Consider the following 24,714-nt stretch of genomic DNA (forward strand, 5'->3'; position numbering starts at 1 on the left):
AGCACTTACACTTTCTAATGAGATAAAGTAATTTACCCATTTTTATGTTAACTATTTATTGTTTGTCTTCCCTCCCCCCCCCCAATATAAGCTTCATGAAGGTGATGTTTACTGTTTTTCCCCCGATGCATGTCGAGACCTGGCACAGAGTGGGCTTTCAGTAAACATTTGTTCAGTGAATGCGTGAATGACTCACTAATACGTGAATAGTTCTCGCTCAGGCAGAGAATAACCTATATGACCTACGTAAACGCTGTTATAAAATCCAGCTCAGAAAATGCTGACAAGCTTCTTTGGAGAAACGGAAATTCTTCCTTTTAATGGGGCTGCATTTGTCTATTATTTCCCTCAAGGTTTACACATTTTATAAATTTTTTTTCCATTTCAAATTCACAAAAATCTTGTTTAAGGCGTCCTCTAAAAGCTTTGCTTTTCACATTTATGTCTTTATTTTGGCTGGGATCATGTCTCCTGTTGTAAGTAAGAGGGTGAGGGGTCCTCGACGGTGGGCTGGGTGGTCTCTCCTCCTCGCGGATTCGCGATGCCCTGCCCCCTTCTCTCGAGACCACCACCTAACAGCTACGTCTGGACCAAATGTCTGCATAATGTGGTAAAGCTGCCCTTTCCCAGTCGTTCAGTCTTAGGCACTTTCTATCACGTTCCTGCTGGACACACGAGGACTTAGCTTCTGCATCCCCTCCTCCGTCTGTCTCCCTGTACTGGGATCACTTTCTTCTGGCCATTTTCTCCCATTTTCTGGGGGTGGGAATTCCTCATAGTTGATGGTTAGTTCTTGTATATCCTATAATGTTCTTACCTCTTCTATTTTAGAAGATTTTTCTCAAAGTACTACTCAACCTCTCTGATAAACCTATAATAAGGGCATCTTATGTTTAATTTCCAGGAGCTTCTTTGTTTTCTCCCTCTTCCTGCTCTGTAGCACCATCCTTTCCCTCTCACGGCCACGCTGCGCTCCAAGGACAGAATTGTTCAACAGTGAGAGGTACGGGCTGGAAGGAGAAGAAGGGGCCCAGCTGGGGGACCTGGGGAATTCAGGTGGACAAACAGCCCAGAGCAACTCTGTCCCATAAAATATAATGTGGCCCAATTATGTCATTTTAAATTCTCTAATAGACACAGCTTAAAAAATGAAAAGAAAGAGGTTGGAATGAATTTTAAGAAAGCATTTTCTTTAACCCAATAGATCCAATACATTTTTATTTCAACATATTATTGACACAAAAACGTATCCATGAGTTATTTCACATTTTTTTGTGCGTCTTCGCAACTGGGTATGTAATTTACACTTCAGCACATCTGGACTCGCCACATTTCAAGAGCTGCACGCGCTGGACAGCTCAGGTCAGCTGCAGGCTCATTTCAAAGCTGCCCTGGCTCCCCCAAGAATGTCCTCCAGTCTTTCTGGAACCTGACCCCCAGCTCTGGCCGCCCTCCTGGCCCATTGCTCCTTCCCAGATCCCCGTCAGCCGGGCCTCACCGGCCCCCGCCTTGGACATCACCCGTATTAGTGCATTTGCTCCGGGTTTAAGCCCTTTGAAAGTGCTGGTTCCCCAGGGATTGCCCCGTCCATCTCTCCACCAGGTCTGGTTCTGTGACTGGCATCCTTGGGCTCCACATATGAGCCCAGCTTTGCTGTCCCAGCCTCTGTACCCTGGGCTACTGCCCAGCCGATCAGCCTCTCAACCCGGCTAGAAAGGCTGCAGCCTGAAGGTTTCAGGAAAGCTCGGACAGGGCTCATCCCTGAGATCCTGAGCCCTGGAGCCGGCAGGCGACCAGTTTCTGCCCAATCTCTAACTCTGGGTGGGGCGCGCCTCCTACGTGTACGGGCAGTTCTGGTCATGACTGGCTCAGGAACTGGGGTGGGCTGGGGGGCTGCTGTGTCCAGGGTCTGAGCTCAGCACCTCTGTACTGGCAGAGAGAAGGCAAAGCCAGGATGAGGCAGGACAGGGGCCCCCAGTGGTCAGGCCAGGGGCCAGGGGTGTGGAGTGAGGCCCAGGGCATCCTGGGAGCTCCGTCCGCCCCAGCCCTGAGGGAGGGGATGGGCAGGTGTGCCTGGTGAGTCAGCCCTGGGCCCCGCTGCCCTCCCGATGACTTCCAGCTCACACAATAGCACGATCGGGCCACCGCCTTTGGCTTCCGCTTCCGTTGCTACCCAGGGACTCAGCCCAGGGACCTCTAGGGACAGAGGGAATCGGCTGTGAGAGGTCTTTGTGTAAATCTGTCCTCAGGAAGGAGCCAGGGTCACGGAGAGCAGGGCTGGCCCAGGAGGAAAAGGAGCCGGTCCGACGAGCTTGGACCACTGGCCTCTGGGTGTGGGAAAGTGACAAGGAAAGCTTATCTAAGTGGTGTGGATTGACCGTGCATTTTAAGCCGGTTTGCAGACAAAGGAGCTTGAAAGTCTGAAGTCCAAGAGAGGAACCCAGTGATGGATGTCTGGGCCGGGGACCTCCCCCATCATAAAAAATCCCTGTAGCTGAGAAGGCAAACCCAGATTCCTTTTAGGAAAGTTAAGCCACATTGTTGGGGATGACAGTGATTTTTTTTTTTTTTTTTTGGTAGATAAATATATCTCAATCCTAGGAAGATTTTTGAATTAAATATATAGATGTTTAAACGAATTAAATTATAGCATTAATATTTTTGAGATAAGAAACTGTATATTTGGTAGTTCATGTATTTATAAAATTTAAGGGAATTTGGCTTGTTAATTTAAAATGTATAACTGAATTTAGACTTTTGAATTTAGGTTGGAATCTTAGCAAAAGTATAAACAGCACTGGAGTATCTAAGAGAGGTTAAGACTTAACCATATTTATACGTTTAATTTATTAGATTTCCAAAGACTACTTAAGTACTTGGAAAGGTTTGTTAATTACATAACTTAAGCACTTAAAAAGGAAATTTAATTAATAGACATATAAATGAATTTAAAATACTTAAAGGAGTTTAATTCCATTTTTAAATGAAAACAGACATTAATCAAAGTAATTAAAAGGAATTGCCTAATGCTGGGTTTGTAAATAGAATAAGAAGATTTGTAAGCTGGATTTTAAAATTTAAGGAAGAACCAGGGTTTGGTAACTGTATGTATGTGTGTGTGTGTGTATATATATATATATATATATATATATATATATATATATATTTTTTTTTTTTTTTTTTTTTTTTTTTTTTTTTTTTTTCGGTACGCGGGCCTCTCACTGTTGCGGCCTCTCGTTGCGGAGCACAGGCTCCGGATGCGCAGGCTCAGCGGCCATGGCTCATGGGCCCAGCCGCTCCGCGGCATGTGGGACCCTCCCGGACCGGATCACGAACCCGTGTCCCTGCATCGGCAGGCGGACTCTCAACCACTGTGCCACCAGGGAAGCCCCAACTGTATATTTTTTTTAACTCATGTAACTTCCTTTCGGATCTTTTCTATTCTGACACATGCTACAAGATGGATGAATTTTTAGGACATTATGATAAGCTCACAAAAGGACGAATACTATGATTCCACCCATATGAGGTCCCCAGAGGAGTCAAACGCACAGAGACAGAAAGTAAATGGTGGGTACCCGGGACTGGGGCGAGGAGCTGGGTAGTTAGTGTTTTTAACGGGGACAGAGTTGCAGGTTGGGAAGATAAAGAAGTTCTAGAGACAGATGGGGGGCGGTGGTTGCACAGCAACGTGAATGTACTTAGTGCCACCGAACTGTGCACTTAAAAATGATGAAGCCGGGGCTTCCCTGGTGGCGCAGTGGTTGAGAGTCCGCCTGCCGATGCAGGGGACACGGGTTCCTGCCCCAGTCCGTGAAGATCCCACATGCCGCGGAGCGGCTGGGCCCGTGAGCCATGGCCGCTGAGCCTGCGCGTCCGGAGCCTGTGCTCCGCAACGGGAGAGGCCACAGCAGTGAGAGGACCGCGTACCGCAAAAAAAAAAAAAAAAAAAAAAGATGAAGCTGGTAAAGTTTGTCATGTGTATTTTACCACAATTTTTAGAAAACTCACAATAGGTCACAGGCCACATGTGGTGTCTAGTTTAAAGGATTTTCCAGAAATGCTGTGGTGGATTAGACAGATAAGAAATAACAGCTCTACTGAAGGAGCCCCTCGGCTCCTTTCCAGATGGCACGTGATCGTAATCCGAGATGCAGACCCAGGGGCCGGTGGTCTGTCCTCCCACAAGGTTTCCATATAAATCAAAGTACCACTGGGACCTGGAATATACTTTGCGACCAACGTGCGATTATATGCCCGGGCCTCCTTCCGAGTGTTTAAGGTGGGTTTGGTTTAACTCTCATTAAGCCAGAGAGAAGGATGTGATTTTCATATTTCACAGCTTCCCTTTTTCTCTCTTGTTAACCAACAAATATTTGCTAAGCTCCTATAATATCGGGGAGCACAGTGTTAAGAACTTTGAGAAAAGTTTTTAGGTTGAACCTTAAGAAATTGTCAACATTCAACCATTCTGACCTGGAAAAAAAAAAGGCAATTTTGTATGGTTCAACCTGCTCTAGAGTTGTTGACAGTCTGACGGGAGAGAGGAGACACAGACACACAGAGAGGCTGGCTAGCAGCAGCTGGGCACAGATACACGCCGAGGTCTTCCTGGAGGGGCAGTGTGACTAGGGAGGACGTGGGGAGGAGGCTGGGACGAGGGCCTGATGCGCAAAGTCACTCTTATTACAAAAACGGCCGCAGAAGGGAGGTGGGAGTGCCTGGCAGAGCCTGTCTGTGGGATTGTGAGAACCTAGTTTTGATCAGGAGACGCCGAGGACCTGAGGGGCCAAGGGCAGCGGGATCGATCGCGCCGGCTTCTGGAGTTTGGACGTCATCGTGTCTGTGGGCAGGAAGGAGCGGATGGGCCTTCCTAGCAGCGAAGTGAGGAGGTGGAAGCCCACGTCCGGGAAGGACGGATGGTTGAGGGGAGGCAATAGGCAAGGCAGCGTGGCTGGCAGTTCCTACTCGGCGCAGCAGGGCGCTGTGAACCGGGGGCCCGTGAGCCCCTCCCGGAGGAAGAGGTGGTGCGGGGCTGCCCGAGAAAGGCAGGAGCAGGTGATGAGGTGGGTGGGGGATGGGAACACAGACGGAGACAGAGCTGGGCTGACCAAAAGCCGGAAAGACGATGGAACTCCACCTAGACTTTTGAAAGCAGAAGTATGGATGCGCTAACCGTTCCCAGTCAAGCAAGCATCTTTTTCAAGGGCCTCCTCAAGGCACGTCAGGGGTGAAAGGGCTGAGTCCACTCTCCTCTCAGGTTGATTCAAGCAGAGCTAGTAGACAAATATTGAGTACCTACTACTAAACACTGTTGGCAACACAAGATCCCCACCCACGTGGAACTTCATTTCAGCCCTGCGAGGTGTGTGTGTACAGACGGTAAATAATAACCAGAGAAAATCAGGGAATTATCCAGGATGTCAGAAATTGGTAAGTACTGGGTGGGGGGGGAATAAGAGCAGAATAAGGGTGATCAGGATGGCCAGGGAGGCTTCACCGAGAAGGCTCTCAAGGAATCTTTCCAGATGACCTCGATTACGAATTCAGTATTCTGCACCACCCACCGTGCTGTTAACTGACTTCGATACATTCTAAAAATTGACAAACAGGTTCCTAACAGGCGTTTTTGATGGGAACATTGACTAAAGATAAAAGTATGTTCTAATACCACCAGAAACCAAGCAAAGTCAGCAGCAGAAATCTCTCTCCTAAATATTTTTCTACAACCAGTGCAACCGATTGGACACTGATTTTTATTCACCCAATTTTGGTCCATGCCATTTAAAAAATAAAGAATTTTTAAAAATGTACTTTTCGGTCCGATCATTCATATCCACTGTAGAACATTTGGGAAATATTAGAAAGTGTGAAGAAAATAAAATGTCACCTTAAAATAATTTCTAGATAGTTTTATAACCAAGGTCACCATTCACACCTAAAAAAAAAACCCAAAATACAAAACAACAGCCCTAAGGATCTACCACGGGGAGTCAAAGGCTGCACCACAGTAGAGACGGGCTTTCTGCAAGGAACGAGCCAAAGCACTTCAGCAAAGATGTTGCCCCTAAACCTCCAACACCGAATGTGACCGGTGACGAGTTAACATCTATTTGGACATCTGCATTCTGGTTGGGCAAATATGTTCATTGGTTTCATTACTTCACGGTCATGCCTTATTATTCTCTACTATTCATGGCCTTGGAAGGGAGCGCCTGGTCTTTGTAGAAAGGAATTCTGCGTCTGAATTCCATCTGTGACTAGACCCATGTTCCAGGTTGAAATTGTTTGAACCAGGGCTCCGTGGTCCCACCAGCAGATGTGGTCTGGAAACTCGGATTACCAAAGGCTTCATTTAGATAATAATTCAGCACATTAATCTATTTTTCCCTTTTCATTAAGATCATTTAACAGGCTGTACAAAGGTTCTAAGCATTTTACGTTATTATGCAAAGCAGCTCACCTCATCTACACGTATGATAACGTCTAACAGTCATAGTATCACCCTTAAATGGCTGAGCAGAGAGTAGGTCTGCACCCGTGCTTCCAAGGCCATGAAGGCACAGGGGTTTCAGGACTTGGCGGAGGTCGTGCTGCTGGAGTGACCCAGGTCAGGCTCGGGCTTAGATCCAAGGTGGACGCCAAAGTTGCAGTTCAACAACCAGGAAGGGAGGACCGCCGCCTCCGTGGCCTTGGGGTTTCCCCAGGCCGCGACCTACTCTTCCACAGACTCACCCATCAGCGGGAGCTCGAGTACAAGGCTCTGGTCTTCGGTTGCTGACTTCGGCTGCAGAACCTGGTCCCCGAGCTGAGCTTAGGAGCTGGTCAAATGCCCGTCCCCTGGGGAGGAGGCCATGCATTTTAAGACACAGTCACCGTGAGTTTTTTGGGTTTTTTTAAACATCTTTATTGGAGTATAATTGCTTTACAACGGTGTGTTAGTTGCTGATGTATAACAAAGTGAATCAGCTATACGTATACATATATCCGCATATCCCCTCCCTCTTGCGTCTCCCTCCCACCCTCCCTATCCCACCCCTCTAGGTGGTCACAAAGCACCGAGCTGATCTCCCTGTGCGATGCGGCTGCTTCCCACTAGCTATTTCACATTTGGTAGTGTATATATGTCCATGCAGTGGGTTTTTATACCAGCCGTCGGGCCCATCCATCTTCAGTAGTGACTTCCAGTCAAGTAACAGGACCTCCCCCCCAGGATGGACCATCACCGTCTTTCCAGTTAGCTTGTGAGGCTGGGAGCTGTGCTAGGAGAGATCCAAGTGGAGGTAGAGGCAAATGAGGATTGGTTTGGTTTTTTGTGTTTTAAAAAAGCCCATTCTAGTCATCGACAACCAGATGTTTCTCTCCAGACACGGCACAGAAAGGGCAGGCTGTGAGGCTGCAGGAGGTGTGCACACAGAGTGGGAGGCAATAGCCCTGCCGTGCCGGCCCCACTCCCCACAGGAGGTCCCGGGAGCCCCTGCCCTCCAGCGGGTATCAGCGCAGTTGAGAAGCTCGTGGAGGAGTGTTTTCTCGCGGATGGAGCTGTTACCCTCAAGGTCTGAATCGCTGTATCCAGCAGTGGGGTACCACCTGCTGAGAAGAGGGTGCTCCGGGCTGCATGTCTGCATCTGGCCCCCCAACAGAATCTGGTGGTGGAGGGATCCCACTTCTCCAGTTTCTTCCTTTAGGGTAGTTTGCTGTACATGGAAAAGATTGTCATCAAACCTGTCATCTGATGATACCCTACTTAAGAACTTAGGAGACTATCATCGTTCCCCTAATATGGCAGTGTCTTGATTGAAGAATTATACTTTTAATTTTCCTGGTCACCTTCCTCGGAACAAGTGTATATTTTTAGTACGTCCAACTTTTTCCATTGCCTCTAAGTTAAAAAATATTTGTATTGCAATGGTTTTTTGTAATATTTGTAATGCAGTAGAAAACCGCATTTTCTACCATGAAAGAGGTAGACTCTTAAAAAAACAAAACTTTCTTTTACAATCCATTCAAGTCGTCGGCATCACCACATAGCGAGAGCAGCCAGAGAACCGTAAACACGTTTGTCGACCCTCGGAACCTACAGTAACGTGTGCATATTAACTAGGTATGCGGCCCCTCCAGCGAAGTGCTCGGAAGAGGCCACCCGCTGGCCCGGGAGGTGTCAGGAGTCGGGCCTTCGGGCGGCGGCAATGAGGGCGTGAGGGTGGAGCATCCTGAAGGGGTTAGCACCCTCATCAGAGCAGCCGGAGGGCTGCTGGCTCGCTCTCCAACACTGGAGGGTCCAAGTCGGAGGTCTGCAAACTGGGAGGCCCTCGCCAGAGCCCTGCCAGGCTGACGCCGCCACCTCAGACCTCCAGCCTCCAGAACCGTGAGGAGTAAATCTGTTTCCACCCCACTCGGTTACGGTATCTTGTCACAGCGACGGCAGCTGAGACAGGGCAAAGGTCTTCAGGACCTTTGGTCGTTGGCGCGTTCAGCTTTTGCCTGACGCTCGACGGCTACGGCGCTGCCAGCTGGGGCCGAGAAAGGTGAGGGCTTCCTCCCAGTAACATGGAGAAAACCAAGGGGTGTCCCCCTCAAGAGAGGTGACTTCCAGGGATGCGGGCTTGTCAGCTACCCAAGTGAGGATGCGGTCGAGCATGGCTTTGGGGCTGCAGCTCCGGGAGGAGGAGTTGGTGGGAGCAGCACGTCTTCAAACGCTGGACGAGGCTGAGCTCTAAGAGAGGGGGCGGGTTGGCTCTAAGACCGCAGGCTGAGGACCACGCTCCCTGAGGGCCTCCTGGGGCCAGAGCTCTGGGTGGGGCCCCTGAGGAAGCCCACGGGGAGCGAGGGCAGGGTCCCGCGGGTCACGTGACACACGGAGGCCTGGCTGGCGTCCCCTGTGGTCGTGGCCACAGCACACGGTCCTGTCCAGGGCGCCACCCCAGCTGACCCCTCACGACCCGCACTACAGAGGTGGAAGCAGCCCTACTGACTTGGGCGCAAACGCTCAGAAAGGCTGGATAATTTGCTTGAAGTCATGGGGCCAAGAAGGACGACCCAGCACTCCCACCGGAGTGGCCGCGTCTGCACAGGGGAGGCTGTTTCTGGGGACAGCAGAGGGCACCCGGGCCAGGTGTTAGAGCGGAAAGGATGTTAATTACGTGAACCAAACACTCACAGATGAATAACGCTGGATTCTAGTGAGCAACTGGCCAAAACTAGACCTGTGTCTATTGAAAAGTAGCATTTTAAAAGAATCCTTTCAAGCTTTTTCATCCTCTCAGTTCTGAACTTTGGTCTTGAGAAATTATTCTGGCGCTGGGCGGTAGAAATGGCGAAAAGAGTAGATTATAAACCAGTCAGTACGCAGAAACCAAAGACAAAACGGTAAGGCACCAGAAATGCTTTGTTGGGAAATGTCAGAGTTTCAGGAGATACAAAGATTCTAATTTACAATTGAAGACTTTAATGTGTGAGGCACTTTGGAAGAGAAGATGGACAGTTTTAGCTCCTAGAAACAGGATTTAATGGCATTTGGCAAAAGCCACTCGTGAAGAGCCTGGTAGCCCCAGACTGTAACGCACAGGCCGTTAATGGAAAATGAAGCCACGTTTAACGCAAACTAATGAGCAGAATCGACCTTACTGTCCTCTGCTGTCTGTGCAAAGAGGCAAGGGAACGGCAAAACCAGATTTGACCAGGAAATCTCTGGCCAGGCCTGGACAGAGCGTCGGCGGTCCACACTTCAAACCACACGGGGACCCTGCCTGACATCCCCTCCCCCGCACCCACTCTATCGACAGGCTCAGACTAGGACTAGCAGTTCACGCTCCGCTGGCCCACCTGGTGCTAGGACGTCCCGGAGTGCATATGTCCCGGAGTGCATAGATACGAATCCTGATCGACCCCACGCAGCTGGAGACTCCCACACGGTCGTTTGAGATGAAGAATAATTGTCAATGACAGCTATAAGCCTTAAAGAAGTTCCTGAAGCCAAAACGTGTGTCTGTAGTGTGTCCTTTAACTGTTTCCTCCTGAATTGCTGTGTAAATCAGTGTTTCTGCTGTCCAGGCACTCACGCTGTAGAGGGATTCCCGCATGATGTCGACGTGGTACACACAGCAGGCAGATCAGAGAATCGGGAAGAAGTGGGATTTCCATGACAATGTCCAGAACCCGCCTGTTCTGGCTAAGGTGATGGTCCACCTCACTCACCTGGACAGCTCTGTTCTTATGTAACTAGGTGCCCCCAACCTCAGGTCCCAGACACCAGATGTCTAATTTCAAAGGCAACAACTAAAGATACAATGATCTCACAGAGAGCAGGAATGGCAGATTCAGTGCAAACTCTCACCACATACCTTACATCTCCTGGAAGCCTCCCGGCCGCTGTTGGGAGGGCGTGGCCCCAAAGCCAGAGTCCTGGGCTTGTCACCTGCCCCATGAGGCACCAGCCGTGCCCGTGCGATCACCTGCCCCTCACCTTCTCCATCTGTGTGATGGGGACGATCCCAGGACGGCCTCGAGGAGCTGGGATGAGGATGCCATGGCCGGCCCAGAGGGGGCGCTGAGCACACGTCAGCTGTGGTCAGCCATGGGGGTGCCAAGGCCGCGCCCTGTGGCTCTGTATTCCCAGTGCCCAGTGCCCTTGGGGGCTCGACAAAGGCTTTCCCGAGCGCACGGAAGGCAGGCGGGACAGGGGAGAGGAAAGCTGGACGGGGGAGAGGAAAGCTGGGGGAGGGAGGGCTAGCTGACAACAGTCTGGTGAAATATTTTTAACAGATAATTTCCAAAGAGTAAAGGTAAGAGTAAAGGCAAGCTTGAGATTCCGGTTTCTCTTGGAGTCGCTCTAATTAAAATTATTTCAAGATTAAAAAATGCGGCGGTAGAGAAAGAAAACACACGAGTAATAAATTTGTTAGAACACCTCTCTAGAAACGCTCCCCGCTTCGGTCACTGAGAATTTCAGGAAAGGCTGCAGGGGCTCCTGTCCCACCGCTGAGTCCGAGCTTTGCCACAGATGAACACACACAGAGTCGTGTCATAATACTTTTTTATTACAATATCCAAAAAACTGAGTATGCAAGTTTAGGAGGTCTCAAGACCCCTTCCTCAGCTGTAGGAATGTGCCCATCTCAAGAGTGTATATTTAAACTATAAAGGAGTTCAAATGTAAAGAAAAAAGAAAATGCAATTTCTTCATAAACATTCTGTGTCTCCTACTACCAATCACATATCCTTTTGTAAACCCTGAAAAATTTCCCTGTAAAGCAAATTTTTTATATATATATAGTGTATGTGTGTGTGAAGTGTTGGTCGCTCCCCTTTCCCAAAGATCAGCTGTTTTCCTTAATCATCTGTATTAGTGTCAACAAATGGCTATAGATACATATTACTTTGAGAATTAAATACATCATTGTGAGATTGAAACGAGCCGCAGGGCAAGAGGAAAAAGCACTATATGCAGATGGCATCTCTTGGGGGAACATTTCCGAAACCTCTGTCTTTCCAAGTCTCCGGACCGACTTTCCAGGACCTCTTTTCTTTATTGCAGGTGCAGCCCCAAAGGCACTGGACAGCTTCTTCCCTCCCGTCTCACCCGGTGGTTCCAGTATTGCTACGAGTGCCCGGGGTCACCCCCGGAGAGTCTGGGAGCTGTGTGAACGCAAATGACACAGATCCAGGGATGCCGGGACCAGGACAGGTGGTCCCTGGGCAGGTGCCACCCAGGGCCCGGCCCCGCTGTCACGTGCGCTGTGGCTCACGGAAGTAAGGGCGGCTCCGGTGCACCCAAACCGCGCCCGATGTCTTTAAAGGGGGGGTTGGCTGGCACGAGCGATTTGAACAGACTAAGGCTGGCTCCCACAGAGAAGGAATAAAGTGATCTGACTCGTCCCCTTTCACCTCCCCGTCACCAAAACCGTCCAGGAGGGCCTGGGACGGCAAAGGAGGGCGGATGGCAAACGAACCGACCCGGACAGAAAGGGAAACCAGCTGGAGAGAGCAAGGACGGGGCGGCCACCGGGAGCGGGCCTGCGGGAGGGCCCGGGCCGGGGCGCCTTTCCGGGGCGCGTCCACTGGGCTCACTGCAGCGCCCGGACGAGGTAGAGCTTCTCCCCGTGCTCGCTGGTGAAGATGGGGGCCTTCTTGTAGTGATCCACCAGCTCGTCCATGGTGTGGAAGCGCCGCTGCCCGATGCAGTAGACGTTGTCCACCAGCTGCACCTTGAAATGCTTGTTCTTCCCTGATGCTTTGAGAGACACGGAGAAGTCACTGGGCTGCAGAGGAAAGAGGACACCAGTTACCACCCGGCCCTGGGCCACGAGCCACGAGCCACGAGCCACGAGCAGGGCCGGGGGCGGGGCACCGGGCTCTGCGTCCATGCCTGGGGCGGCTCCTGGTCTTTACAACGACCCAGAGGTCGGCTGAGATGCTCGTGTTCTGCAGTGAAGAAAACTGACACTTTGCTTAGTAGGGTTTCGGTGCTAAATGTATTTCATTATTTGAAACCTGGAGACTCGCTGTGGAATGGACAGCACCATTGTTAACCGCTGTTAAATCTTCACTTCCCCAAGCTATTCCTCGAATTTGTAAAAAGTCATTTCTATACAGGCAGCAGCTAGAAGTTTCACTTTCTCTAACTCCTACCACTATTAGAAGTTCACCCAACAGCGTGGTGCTGGCACAAAAACAGACACGTAGGTCTATGGAACAGAAAAGAGAGCCCCCAAATAAACCCACACACCTATGGTCAATCAATCTACGACAAAGGAAGCAAGAATATACAATAGAGAAAAGACAGTCTCTTCAGTAAGCGGTGCTGGGAAAGTTGGACAGCTACTTGTAAAGAATGAAATTAGAACATTCTCTAACATCATATACAAAAATAAACTCGAAATGGATTAAAGACCTAAATGTAAGATTGGAATCCATAAAACTCCGAGAGGAAAACACAGGCAGACACTCTGACGTAAATCGTAGCAATATTCTTTTGGATCTGTCTCCTAAAGCAAAGGAAATAAAAGCAAAAATAAACAAATGGGACCTAATTAAACTTAAAAGCTTTTGCACAGCAAAGGAAAAGAAACCATCGACAAAATGAAAAGACAACCTACTGAATGTGAGAAAATATTTGCAAATGATGTGACCAATAAGGGGTTATTTATATATATCCAACATATATAAACAGCTCATACAACTCAATATCAAAAAACAAACGACCCAATTAAAAAAATGGGCAGACGAACGGCATAGACATTTTCCAGAGAGGAAATGAAGGTGGCCAACAGGCACATGAGAAGATGCTCAACATCGTTTAATCATCAGGGAAATGCAAATCAGAACCACAAGGAGATACGACCTCACACCTGTCAGAATGACTGTCATCAAAAAGAACACAAATAACAGATGTTGGGAGAGAGCGTGGAGAAAAGGAAACCCTCTTGCACTGTTGGTGGGAATGTAAATTGGTGCAGCCATTGTGAAGAACAGTAGGGAGGTTTCTCAAAACACTAAAAATAGAACCGCCATATGACCCAGCAATTCCACTGCTGGGTATATATCCAAAAAAAAAAAAAAACAAAAACAACCCCAAATGCTAATTCAAAAAGATACATGCAGCCCAACGTTTCTTAGCAGCATTATTTACAATTGCCAAGGTGCAGAAGCAACCCAAGTGTCCGTCAACACACGAACGTATAAAAAAGATGTGGTACAGATATACAATGGAATACTACTCATTCATAAAAAAGAATGAAATTTTGTCATTTGCAGCAACATGGATGGACTCGGAGGGCATTATGCTAAGTGAAGAAGTCAGGCAGAGAAAGACAAACACTGTATGATCTCACATGTGGAATCTAAGAAATACAACAAACTAGCGAACATAAAAAAGAAGCTGACTCACAGATATCGGGAACAAACTAGTGGTTACCAGTGGGGAGAGGGAAGCGGGGAGGGGCAATACAGCAGTAGGGGATTAAGAGGTATAAACTTTAGGTATAAAATAAGCTACAAGGATATACTGTACAACAAGGGGAATATAGCCAGTATTTTACAATAACTGTAAATGGAGTATAACCTTTAAAAATGGTGAACGGCTACACTGTACACCTGTAACTTACAGAATATCTTACATCAACTATATGTCAATTTAAAAATTAAAAATTTTTCTAATTCTCAGCTATTTAAAAATAAATATTTTAAGAGCAGTGGAAAATTCTGGTTGCATTTTAACATGGTTCATAGTATCCCAGAGGTGGCTATACTATGGTTCATGTACAGATTTTATTGAGAAATGTTTAAATTTGTGATTATGTCAGTGCCCTAGGTATATGTGAATATATTATATCTTAGAAAGATATTATTACTTTTATTAAAATTAGTCTTTCATCTCATTTATTGAAAAATATGTAGGGTAAGACACTGAATGAGGAATATTCTTTGGGAAAAAAGTATTGCTGAATTCGATAAACAATTATTTACTGAACACGGACTCACACCAAACAGGCCATGCCCTGGCTGCGTGTGCATGAGAGCACAGCATGTATGCTCTGCATGGGCTTCTGCTCTCTTGGAAGTGACCATCCAGTGGGGGAAACAGATAAAGAAGGAGCTGGTACATAGGCGCAAACTGTGCTGAGTTCTGCAGAGAGAAAGGAGGGAGTACTGAGGTGGCACAGGGCATTTAAACTTGGGGCGGGAGGTCAGGAAAGGCCTCCACAGAAACCGGACCTGGGCCCGAGACGCGCGCTGGTGGGTGAGCGCTGAAGAGGGGAGGGGGGACGTCGGTGAAGAAAGGGAGAGGGTCCTGCCTCTCCGGAGGCACTAAGTGGCCGGCGCGGCTGAGGGAGAGGAGGACGGACACTGGCTTCCCTCAGCGGCCTCAGAATAAAATCCAGCCGCCCACCGCGGCCCACCAGGGCTGTCACCTGTCCCCGCTTCCCCAGATCCGACCGATGAGACAGAAGGATGCCCCTCCCAACCCCAGTCCCACTTTCACTCCTGTTCATGTGGTTCGAGCCAGCCTTTGTCCCCCTCCTTGGTCGACCATTCCCGTAGGTCTCAGCTCACAAGCTGACCGCCCTGGAGAAGCCGATAAGCTCGGCCCCCCTTGGCTACTGTCCAGCAGAAGGCGTCCTGACGCATCAGGCCGGGTAGGGCCGCGTCCAATCCACGGCTGTGTTCCGCAGGGAGCCCTACGGATGGTGGGAGCCGGATAATCCAGGTCTAAACTGAATTCCTAGAGCAGGCTGCCTCCTTTCTCCAAACCCAGGAACTTACTGCTGGTGAGCACCCACCAGCCCGGCCCCTGCTTCGCATCCCTCTCATCAGGACAACACCAGCAAGCACCCCGCCCCCATCCACTGGCTTTTACGCCGACTCTGCACACATTTGATTTAAGGTGTACAAATCTTGCAAAACAAGAGATCACTCCATATGAATGAATGACAACTCAGGGAAATGGGGGTCTGAGAAAATCCAGCTCTGGGGCGGGCTGCCACCTGTCACAGCTGTAGGCAGAAACGCATCTCAGAGACACATGGATTTATAGTTTGTATTTGTGTGTCCCTTTGCCCCACACCGAACAAATAAAAACAAACCTTTAAGGGAAAAACCTCACCTTATCTCCATACTAAACCCAGGGCTTGACGACTTGGAGGAAACCCAGGAAGAGATAGGAAGTTTTATCTCTGATTAGGCCTTGGGCTGTGTATTAGTTTCAGAATCATGGCCATTAGAGGATTAGGGGCCCAGAGCAGGTGGGGAAGGAGACACAGAACTTGAAAATTATTTCCCCAGCTTGATCTCTTAGAAATGAATCACCATGGGGTGAAGATCTTCTGAGCCAGCCCAGGAGGGCGAGTGTGGATGGGGCGCAGGGACCTTGGACGGCCCCTCAAAAAAAAAGGAATCATCACGAACGCTGATGTCACGATGACCCTGTCAAACATTTAAACAGCACAGGACATTCTAAGTAATCGTCCCGCACAATTCTCAAATCACTACCATCTTCCGGAAACTGAACACGATGGATGCGAGCTGGCCTCGGTGTTTTCAGTATTCCCGCCCAAGGTGCATGTTGTATACGGTTTTGAAAATAGAACAAACTAAAACAGGAACCGCCGGACAGGTGCTCTGCACAGGATGGCCCGGAGCACCGGCCCTGGGGCCACTGTCACACGGTGATCAGTCCTGGTGGGTGAAGGAGAAGCTCCGTGGGCAGTCACCACGCCCCTGGGTCCAGCAGCACATACACACTAGGGACCGCTCAGCTCTCTCCCGGGGCTTCAGGTTTTTGTGAAGGGACGTTTAGTTTCGAGCATCTGTTAATTTTTATAAGCACATACATTCTGTGCCATGAGTCTGTGCCTTCAGATAAGGACAGAAGGCGACTTCAGTTTCATAGTTTAGCACAAGCCAGGCACTGGGCTCCTTTTAGAGATACTTTAATCAATTCACAGACAAAGTGGCATCGTACGGAGGGAGTAGGGAGTCAGTCAGAGTCGGCGTGTGATAGGCTCAATTTTAATTAAGCCCCATGATCCACAGACGATTCTGAATTTGTTTTTAATTTAAGCTCCTTCATTTAACATCATGGTGTGTCATGTGTGTATGTGCATTACAGCAGTAAAACCAATGCAGCAGAGAAAGTAATTTTTAATTTCGTGGGCTCCTGAGTAGAAACCTTGACGTTAAGGACATAGAATGAACTAAATTTACGTCAAGCAGGGCTGCTGAACCTTTCGGGCAATCACAGTTCAGCAGGAGTACATTTTCCAATCTACGTACTAAAATGCACTGTTACGTGTTACCACTAAATCCTAAACGAAGCCTGAAGATGAAATGGATCAGTGGTTCTCAAACTGAGCTCCCAAGACCGCAGCATAAGCGTCTCCTGGGATCTGTCAGGTGAAAAGTCGAGCTCTCAGGCCCCTGAGCACGGAACCCCTGAACCAGCAGCTCTGGGGCGGGGTCCAGACATCTGTGTTTCAGGAGCCCTCCCGGGGACGCGGATGCAGTTTGAGAAATGGGCTCTGAGCCAACCACCAGCAGGGTTTTCAAATGCTCAGAGCCACGAGGACAAGACAGGAATGAGCTTTGCGGGCTAAGGAGCCTCTCGAAGGAGGCGGCCCCGCCGGGCCAAGCTCACCCCCAGGCGGCGATGCCCTTCTGACTCTGTCCTGAGAAGTCAGGCCCTGCTCTGGACAGTCCCTGTGGGGAAGCCCCCAGAAGAGACAGCAGGGACTCTCTTCCCTTCACACCGAGCCGGTGCCCTGGATCTGACGGAGACGCGGCTACTCCAGGCCCGGAACGAACTTGCCCCGCACGATCCCTGAGAAGTCGGCCCCATCGGCCTGGTACACGAGGGCTGTGATCCTTCCAGGCTCAGCTCCCAGCCTCCGGGGAGTCGAGTGAGGAAGGCCGGAGCCACACTCACCTGCACGGGCGGGGGGTGCTGGCGGGAGGACTCAGCGATGCTCTAACCCTAAGCTTGTCACAGAACCATGACAGGTGTCTGCTGGCCTGTCTGCATTGAGAAAGAGGACCGAAACCCACCAGCCCAGCAGCTGGGGCGCGAATGACCTGGAGACACAGGCCCACACGAGGGAGTGCTGTGCGCCTCCCATGCTGGGTACAGGGTGAGTCCCTCATCCAGAGCCAGCAAGCCACGGTCATTTCCGAGGCAGGGAGAGAGCTGTACCGGGAACCCCTCCCGGTGGTGGGAGCACGAGCCGGAACTGCTGCGGGCCTGGACACAGGGTCTCTGCACCATCGAGAAGCTGAAGACGCGCTTTCTCCAGGACCCGGCTGTCTCACCCCAGGGCGTGCTCGGGTTCAGAGGAGCGTGTACAGGTGCAGCAGGACTACTCATGCTGGCCCCAGGTGCCGACATGCCTCACGTCCACCGCAGGAGTCAATAAACACAGGAGGGGACGCTTCATCACACAACAAAATGAATGCGTCCACACGGACTGAACGATCTCACAAAGTGTGGACAAAAGAAGAAAGTAAGAACAGCCACAGTGCGATATCAACTGTACAAACCAGAAGCAGGCAGAACCCAAACACACAAACATACGTCTAAAACGGTAAAGAAAACGACCAGCTCCCAGTGAAAGGGAGCAGTGATCTCTAGCAGGAGGTGCAGTGCAATCAGGAGGCACATACAGGTATGTGAGTAGCTTCCAGAGGGCCGCCAACGTCCTATCTCTTGACCTTGACCTGGGTCCCATTTTTTGACCTTCCTGACCTGGGTTCAACAAGTACTTTTTAAATGAAATTTTTTTGTGTATTACGTGTCACAATGAAAGATGTTCTAAAGGTGCTGAACTTGAAACTGGAAGACTGGGCTCGGCCACTAGTGAGTCATGGGGCGGGGGCACATCCCTCTTCAAACACGGCTCCACCCTCCTGTCCACCCCCACCCCGACGTCCCCTCTTTGGGGACACCAATTACATGTATGTTAAACCTCTCACTTGGTCCTGTAAATCTTAGTTCTGTTTACGACAACAGAATACCGTAAACTGGGTGGTTTAAAAATGACAGAAGTGTATTCCTCACAGTTCGGGAGGCTGGAAGTCCAAGGTGAAGTAGCCAGGAGATTCAGTGTCTGGTGAAGACCTGCTTCCTGGTTCACAGCCAGCCACCCTCTCACTGTGTCCTCATGTGGCAGAGGGGCTGGGGAGCTCTCTGGGGTCTCTTTTATAAGGGCACTAATCCCATTCAAGAGGGCTCCCTCCCAATCCCATCATATTGGGGATCAGGCTTCAGCCTATGAATTTAACAAGGTGGGAAGTTGGGGGGGAAGGACAACATGCAAACATTCGGTCTGTAGCAAAATCTCTATGCTCTTTTCTGTATTTTCTGTCCTTTTATTTTTTTGCACGTGTATCCTAAAATCTCTCTTCCTCTGAGCTATCTTCCTATTTACTAATCCTTTCTTCAGCTGTGTTTAATCTGCTGTAAACCCACCAAGTCCTTAATTTCAGTTACTGTATTTTTTAGTCCTAGGATTCTCACTTGATTCTCCCTTATTACTTCTAATTCTCTGCTCACATTCATCTTGCTGAGTTTCTCGAACCTATTTATCCATATATCTTAAAGACTGCATTTCAAAACTCAAAATCTGGACTTCCCTGGTGGCGCAGTGGTTAAGAATCTGCCTGCCAATGCAGGGGACACGGGTTCGAACCCTAGTCCGGGAAGATCCCACATGCCACAGAGCAACTAAGCCCACGTGCCTCAACTACTGAGCCCCCATGCTGCAACTACTGAAGCCTGCGCATCTAGAGCCTGTGCTCTGCAACAAGAGAAGCCGCTGCAATGAGAAGCCCGCACACTGCAACGAAGAGTAGTCCCCGCTCAACACAACTAGAGAAAGCCTGTGCGCAGCAACGAAGACCCAATGCAGCCAAAAATAGAAATAAATAAATAATTTATGAATAAATAAAATAAAAACTCGAAATCTGTGGGTCTGTTCTAATGTCTTCCCCCACCCCTTTGATTTTGGTCATCTAGTTTTGTCTCCTGGTAATTTTTCTTTGAATGCTGCATATTGTGTATAAAAAAAAATCAAAGAGACACTTTGAGGTTCTCAATGGTATTACTGTCCTCCGAGAGGGTTTGCTTTGCTTCTGCACCCAGGGTGGGCAGGGCACCTTAGTTCAATGAGGGATGTAACTGATTACAGTCTGGTGTTATTCCCAGTTTGCCTTTGATCCCAGTGTATAGATTTTTGGGGGCCCTGCCCCCTCAGGGGGCCTGACCTCCCATTTCTGCCCCCCAGCACCATAGACTACTGAAGGTCTACTTCTCTGCTGCTCTGTGTTTGTCTCAATGTTTTGTCCAGCTATTCTAGCTGTTTTCAGAAGAAGCACCAGTCTGTAAGGAACCAGTCCACCATGAGCACATGGTCACGTGACACGGGCAGGCGGTGACCCATCCAGGCCCCAGTTCTCCACCACAGTCGTGCTGCTGAGAAGCAGGAGAGCTGAGTCACTGGCTCCACTACCAGGCTGCCTGCTCTCCTATTTTGGCTCCTTTACTTACTGGCTTTGAGACCTTGGGCAAGTTTCCCAACAGTTCTTCAGTTTTTGCAACTATGGAACAGAGATAACTCCTGAAACTGGGAAGAGACTGGGGCAGTTGAATAAACTACAGTAATGTCAGAAGCACAGCATCTTTGGGAACGTTTAAAGCAAAACTGTCACCTAGTGGCCCTTCTTTAAGCTCCTTCTATGAAGCTTTATAAAGACAGCCATCAGCATCTCGTCGATTTTTTAAAACGGCTTTCAATTAAAGTCTCCAGAGAACATACTTTCCACATCACCTACAAGAGGCCTACGTCCTATCACAGAAGCACTACACCGCACTGCACCCTGACCACTGTCATCAGTGCTTGTCTACATGGCTCTCCTACGAGGCTCTAAGCGTTCTGAGGGAGAGGCTCCTTCTTTCTTATTTTTATATATTTGGGAGAAAAAACTGGGCCTCATACATAATAAGCACTCAACAGATGGTCGCTGAGCGAACTGGCCCGGGAGTGACCGAGGCTGTACAGACCCCTACGTCTGCCACCTGGTACCTCTGAAGTCTCCTCCTGGGTTTCAGCAGAAGGAAAGGAACATCGCTGACATGAAAGCCACCTGTCTGTTCTCTCTTTAAACACAAAGGGCAAAGCACAACCTCCTGAACTTTAATGTTCAGTTCCAGTTGTCTCCTATCTTATTATGGTCCTGTTTTCTACCTGGGCCACTTGTACTATGTGTCTACCGCTGTGTAACAAATCTCTCCCAAATCCAGTGGCTTAAATAACAATTTCTAATTGGGAATCTGGGAGTGCCTTAAACCTTGACTGACCTGGGGCCGCCAAGCTCCATCAGGCTGTAGGGAAGACATGGGCTGAGGCTGCGGTCATCCGAAGGCCCAGCTGGGGAGGCAGGTCCACATACAAGGTGGTCTGCTCACATGAGCCGCTCGGAGGCCTCCGTCCCTGGTCTTGCAGCATCCCCATAGTCCTGCCTCAGCACCTCCACAACGTGGCGGCCGGCTCCCCACAAATCAAGCGGTCCCAGATGCAGCAGAGCCACATGCACGTACGACCCAGTCCCGGGAGTCGCCCAGCACCTCTCCTACCACATTCTATTCATCAGATGTGAGTTAGCAAGTGACACCCTGCTGACGGGGACGCCGTCGCCTCCACCCTTTGAAAGGACGGGTATCAGATGATTTGTGGACATCTTTTTAAGCCACCACGGGACCGCAAGTTGTTAAAGTTGTCTTGGGCTGGACTAAAACCTAGACTGGGTCCTGTACCTGTTTCCAATTTTGGAACACCTAGCTTCCGTCCTCCCTTCAATCCTATCTTCCTGCTTCTTCCCACTGTCCAAACTTCCCCATGGTTCCCTTTCTCCTTATTTGGTATAATTTCTCTTTGCAGAATACTGTGCTAACTTTTCAAATTGAATTCAAACATCACATCACTTCTTGTTCTCTCCTTCCCTCGGACTATTCTTCGAAGAATTGACTTTTCTATTCTCACAGGTTTTGAACCTGGGGTTCTGAAGAATTATCTGTTCGTTTAAGTCATTCACTCACCTGACATTTTCGGAAGTCATTTTCCAAGGGGAGTGTGAGGACAGCTGATAGACTGACAAAAAACCACCCTCTCTCAGGGCTTTTATCATCACTATTTTTGTTTTTAGATTTTAGGTCCCTATTTGAATATGAATCCCTCTGAGTACTAGACCCTGATTGCACTCCACATCTCCACACCGGATCACAGTAGGTGCTCAATAAATGCACTGACAGGTGAATCTCCAATTTTGAGCATCTCTTCCTCTATTCGTTCCTTCAGGTAATTCTTCCATCTTACCTCTTTGCAATTTCTGCTCACGACAACTTTTAGAAAGGAAAACCAATTATACCATCTTTGATACTATTTCTACAGCTTCACCAACTCGATCCATTGTTTCAAACACTTGCTGAAAAGCACCTTTATATTTTTATAAAGTAGACTCCCTGGTCAAATATTTCTCTCCTTTACTCAAGATTGAATCACGATTTTCTCAACACCAGTATTAAAAAAAAAAAAGGAGCACTGAGAAGAGTCCACAATATCCTTTGATTCATTCTCCATCCCCAATAGCCTAGGTATTCACATGATTTTTTTCTAAGCACGTGGCTGTGAAGAAATAATAGAGGAAGCAGGGACTTTGCTCCCAGGCCCTCCTGAGTCTTTAATAACCTTAAAACGTCCACATATCTTTCACTTCAGATTTTAGGGCAAGATGAGAATAGAAGTGCCCCTCGTGTGGCCTACTGAGCCTCCCAGGTGGGCGCTGGGTGGATTTCTGGTCATGCTGGTCTTCAAGCACCAACAATTGATACGAATATTTAAGGCTCTCTCTGCCCCCAAAGAGGGGTCACCTTGTCGATTTCTTATCAAAAGCTGTATCATTCTTTCCCCCTTGTCTGGTACATGGAAATTTTTCTCTCTTTTTTGCTTCTTTAAGGAAGGTACTCTTTTGTCCAGAGAAGTAGCTCCTTTGCCAAAGAAACCTGAGAGCCAGTGGGCTGAAGGCAGATTGTTCTCCGCTGATCGATACTCTCCCGGTTCTAATCTCAGAAAAGTGGCCTTCCAGGTCCATCACCCATTAGATCACCGCCACCCCCAGCCGTCCGGCAGAGGCTTTTTTCATCAAAATTGACTCCCTCTATACAGGAGCTCTCCTCTTTGTGTTTACATCAGCTTACCTTCTGACTGGCATTTTCTATTCTCCTATAAACGTGTCTCTGAAATATTTACTCTATAGGCCTAAAGCCAATCCCACAGGTGACATGATCAAATATGATGGCTCTCATTAGCTTCTGAAATAAACTTGTTTACGCAAGTGAAGAGAAATCGACCAGCAAACACAGTACGGCCCTCAAAGTCCATCTACCTAATCTTTCAACGGAAGTGTTTATGGTCCGTTTGTAAGTTAGTATGTGCGTGTGTGATTATCCCTCCCCGCGTCCCCAGATGCATTTCCTAAAGCTAATGGGAACACCTCGGAGGACAGACTTTTAGAATACTGCCCTTGTCATTCTCTGTCTTTTGGCCATGCCATGCCTGGAGTGACTTATCAATAATAAATGATATTATATATATATACACATATCAATTTACAGCCTGTGGTGTAAGTACAGACAGGGAATCAATTTTGATTAAAAGAAGGCTATATTGGGATTTCCTTGGTGGTCCAGTGGTTAAGACTCCACGCTTCCACTGCAGGGGGCGCAAGTTCGATCCCTGGTCAGGGAACTAAGATCCCACGTGCTGCGTGGCATGGCCAAAAAATAAGAAAATAAAATAAAAATAAAAGAAGGCTCTATTGGACGACTAGGGAGGGTGATCTAACAGAATGATAAAACAGCTTTCTGTGTTATGAGCTCCGTGGGGCGACTCTTTTATTTCTCTGTGCTGCTCTTGCAGTGCTACTGAGGCCACGTTTAGGAACTGCTTGGTAACAGCACCATGAGAAACACCCACAAATAGGCCAAGAGTGCAGCTGAGACTGAAAGGCTCTGGGCTGATGCAAATCGGAACCACAGTGAGACACCACTTTGCACCTATGAGGCTGGTTATTATGAAAAAACAAAAACACCAAAACAACAACTGTTGGCAAGGATGTGTAAAAACCGGAACCCCTACGCACAGCTGGTGAAAGGTAGAGTGGTGCAGCCGCCGTGGAAAACAGACTGCGGTTCCTCAAAAAATTCACCAACGAATCACCGTTTGCTCCAAAAACTCTGCTGGGTATAGACCTTCAAGAACTGAAAGAGGGACTTGCACAGACACTTACACACCCATGTTCACAGTGGCATTATTCACGGTAGCCAAAAGGTGGAAGCAACCCACCTGCCCTTTGACAGATGACGGATAAACAAAGCGTGGTCCATCCAAACAATGGAGTATCATTCAGCTTTAAAAAAGGAAGGGCGTTCTGACCCAGGCTACAGCACGGATGAACCTTGAGGACATTATGCTGAGTGAAGTAAGCCAGACAGAAAAGCACAGACACTGCATGATTGCACTTATACGAGGAGGTACTTAGTCAAATTCCTAGAGACAGAGAGTAGAAAACAGCCTGCGGCTGGGGGAGGGCATGGGGAGTTAGCATTCAATGGGGACAGAGCTCCAGTGAGGGAAACGGAAGAGCCCTGGGCAAGGATGGTGGTAACGCTTGCACAACAATGTGAATACGCTTAATGTCGCTGAACTTGCACTTGAAAATGATTAAAATGTTCAACTTTTATGTTATATATATTTTGCCACCACAATAAAAAACATTTTTTAAAAAAGTTTATGTGCTAAAAACTGGTGTAATTCCGGTGGAAACCTTATAATCTGGACAGAGGAAACCGAAGTAGCAGGATGGGTGAGGACACGAGCTCTCCTGCCTTGGAAGTTACTGCAGGAATCGGCAGGGGGGCCCTGGCAGAAGGGATGCTGAGAGGAGGGGCCTCGGCGGGGGTACAAAGGAACCCATCATTTCGTTCAGATCACCCTCGACACGGCTCAGACCCGGCTCCTGAACCAAAAAGGGTTGCCCCCCTCTGGCCTGGGGTCAGGCAACAATCGTCCCCGAACCTGACGTTTTTCTATCTCAACCTCCTTGAAATGCAACAGGGACTCTGCCCGGCTCTGGCTGGTACACGCACCGGGCCTCCTGAGTATCTGAATA

The 24,714-nt window shown here is 48.7% G+C and overlaps 1 protein-coding gene across 6 annotated transcripts in view; it reads right to left on the minus strand.

The window, feature by feature from the left end:
- Positions 1 to 11,018: 11,018 nt before the first annotated feature.
- NCK2 (NCK adaptor protein 2) overlaps positions 11,019 to 24,714 on the minus strand; it is a 132,397-nt gene continuing 118,701 nt past the window's right edge. For all 6 annotated transcript variants that reach the window (XM_073790958.1, XM_033838546.2, XM_033838549.2 and 3 more), the window contains one exon: positions 11,019 to 12,260. In XM_073790958.1, the coding sequence (XP_073647059.1) occupies positions 12,066 to 12,260 (195 nt within the window). In that variant the 3' untranslated portion in view covers positions 11,019 to 12,065. The remainder of the gene's footprint in view (positions 12,261 to 24,714) is intronic.

Source organism: Tursiops truncatus, chromosome 14 (assembly GCF_011762595.2).
Source record: "Tursiops truncatus isolate mTurTru1 chromosome 14, mTurTru1.mat.Y, whole genome shotgun sequence".
Lineage (NCBI taxonomy): Eukaryota > Metazoa > Chordata > Mammalia > Artiodactyla > Delphinidae > Tursiops > Tursiops truncatus.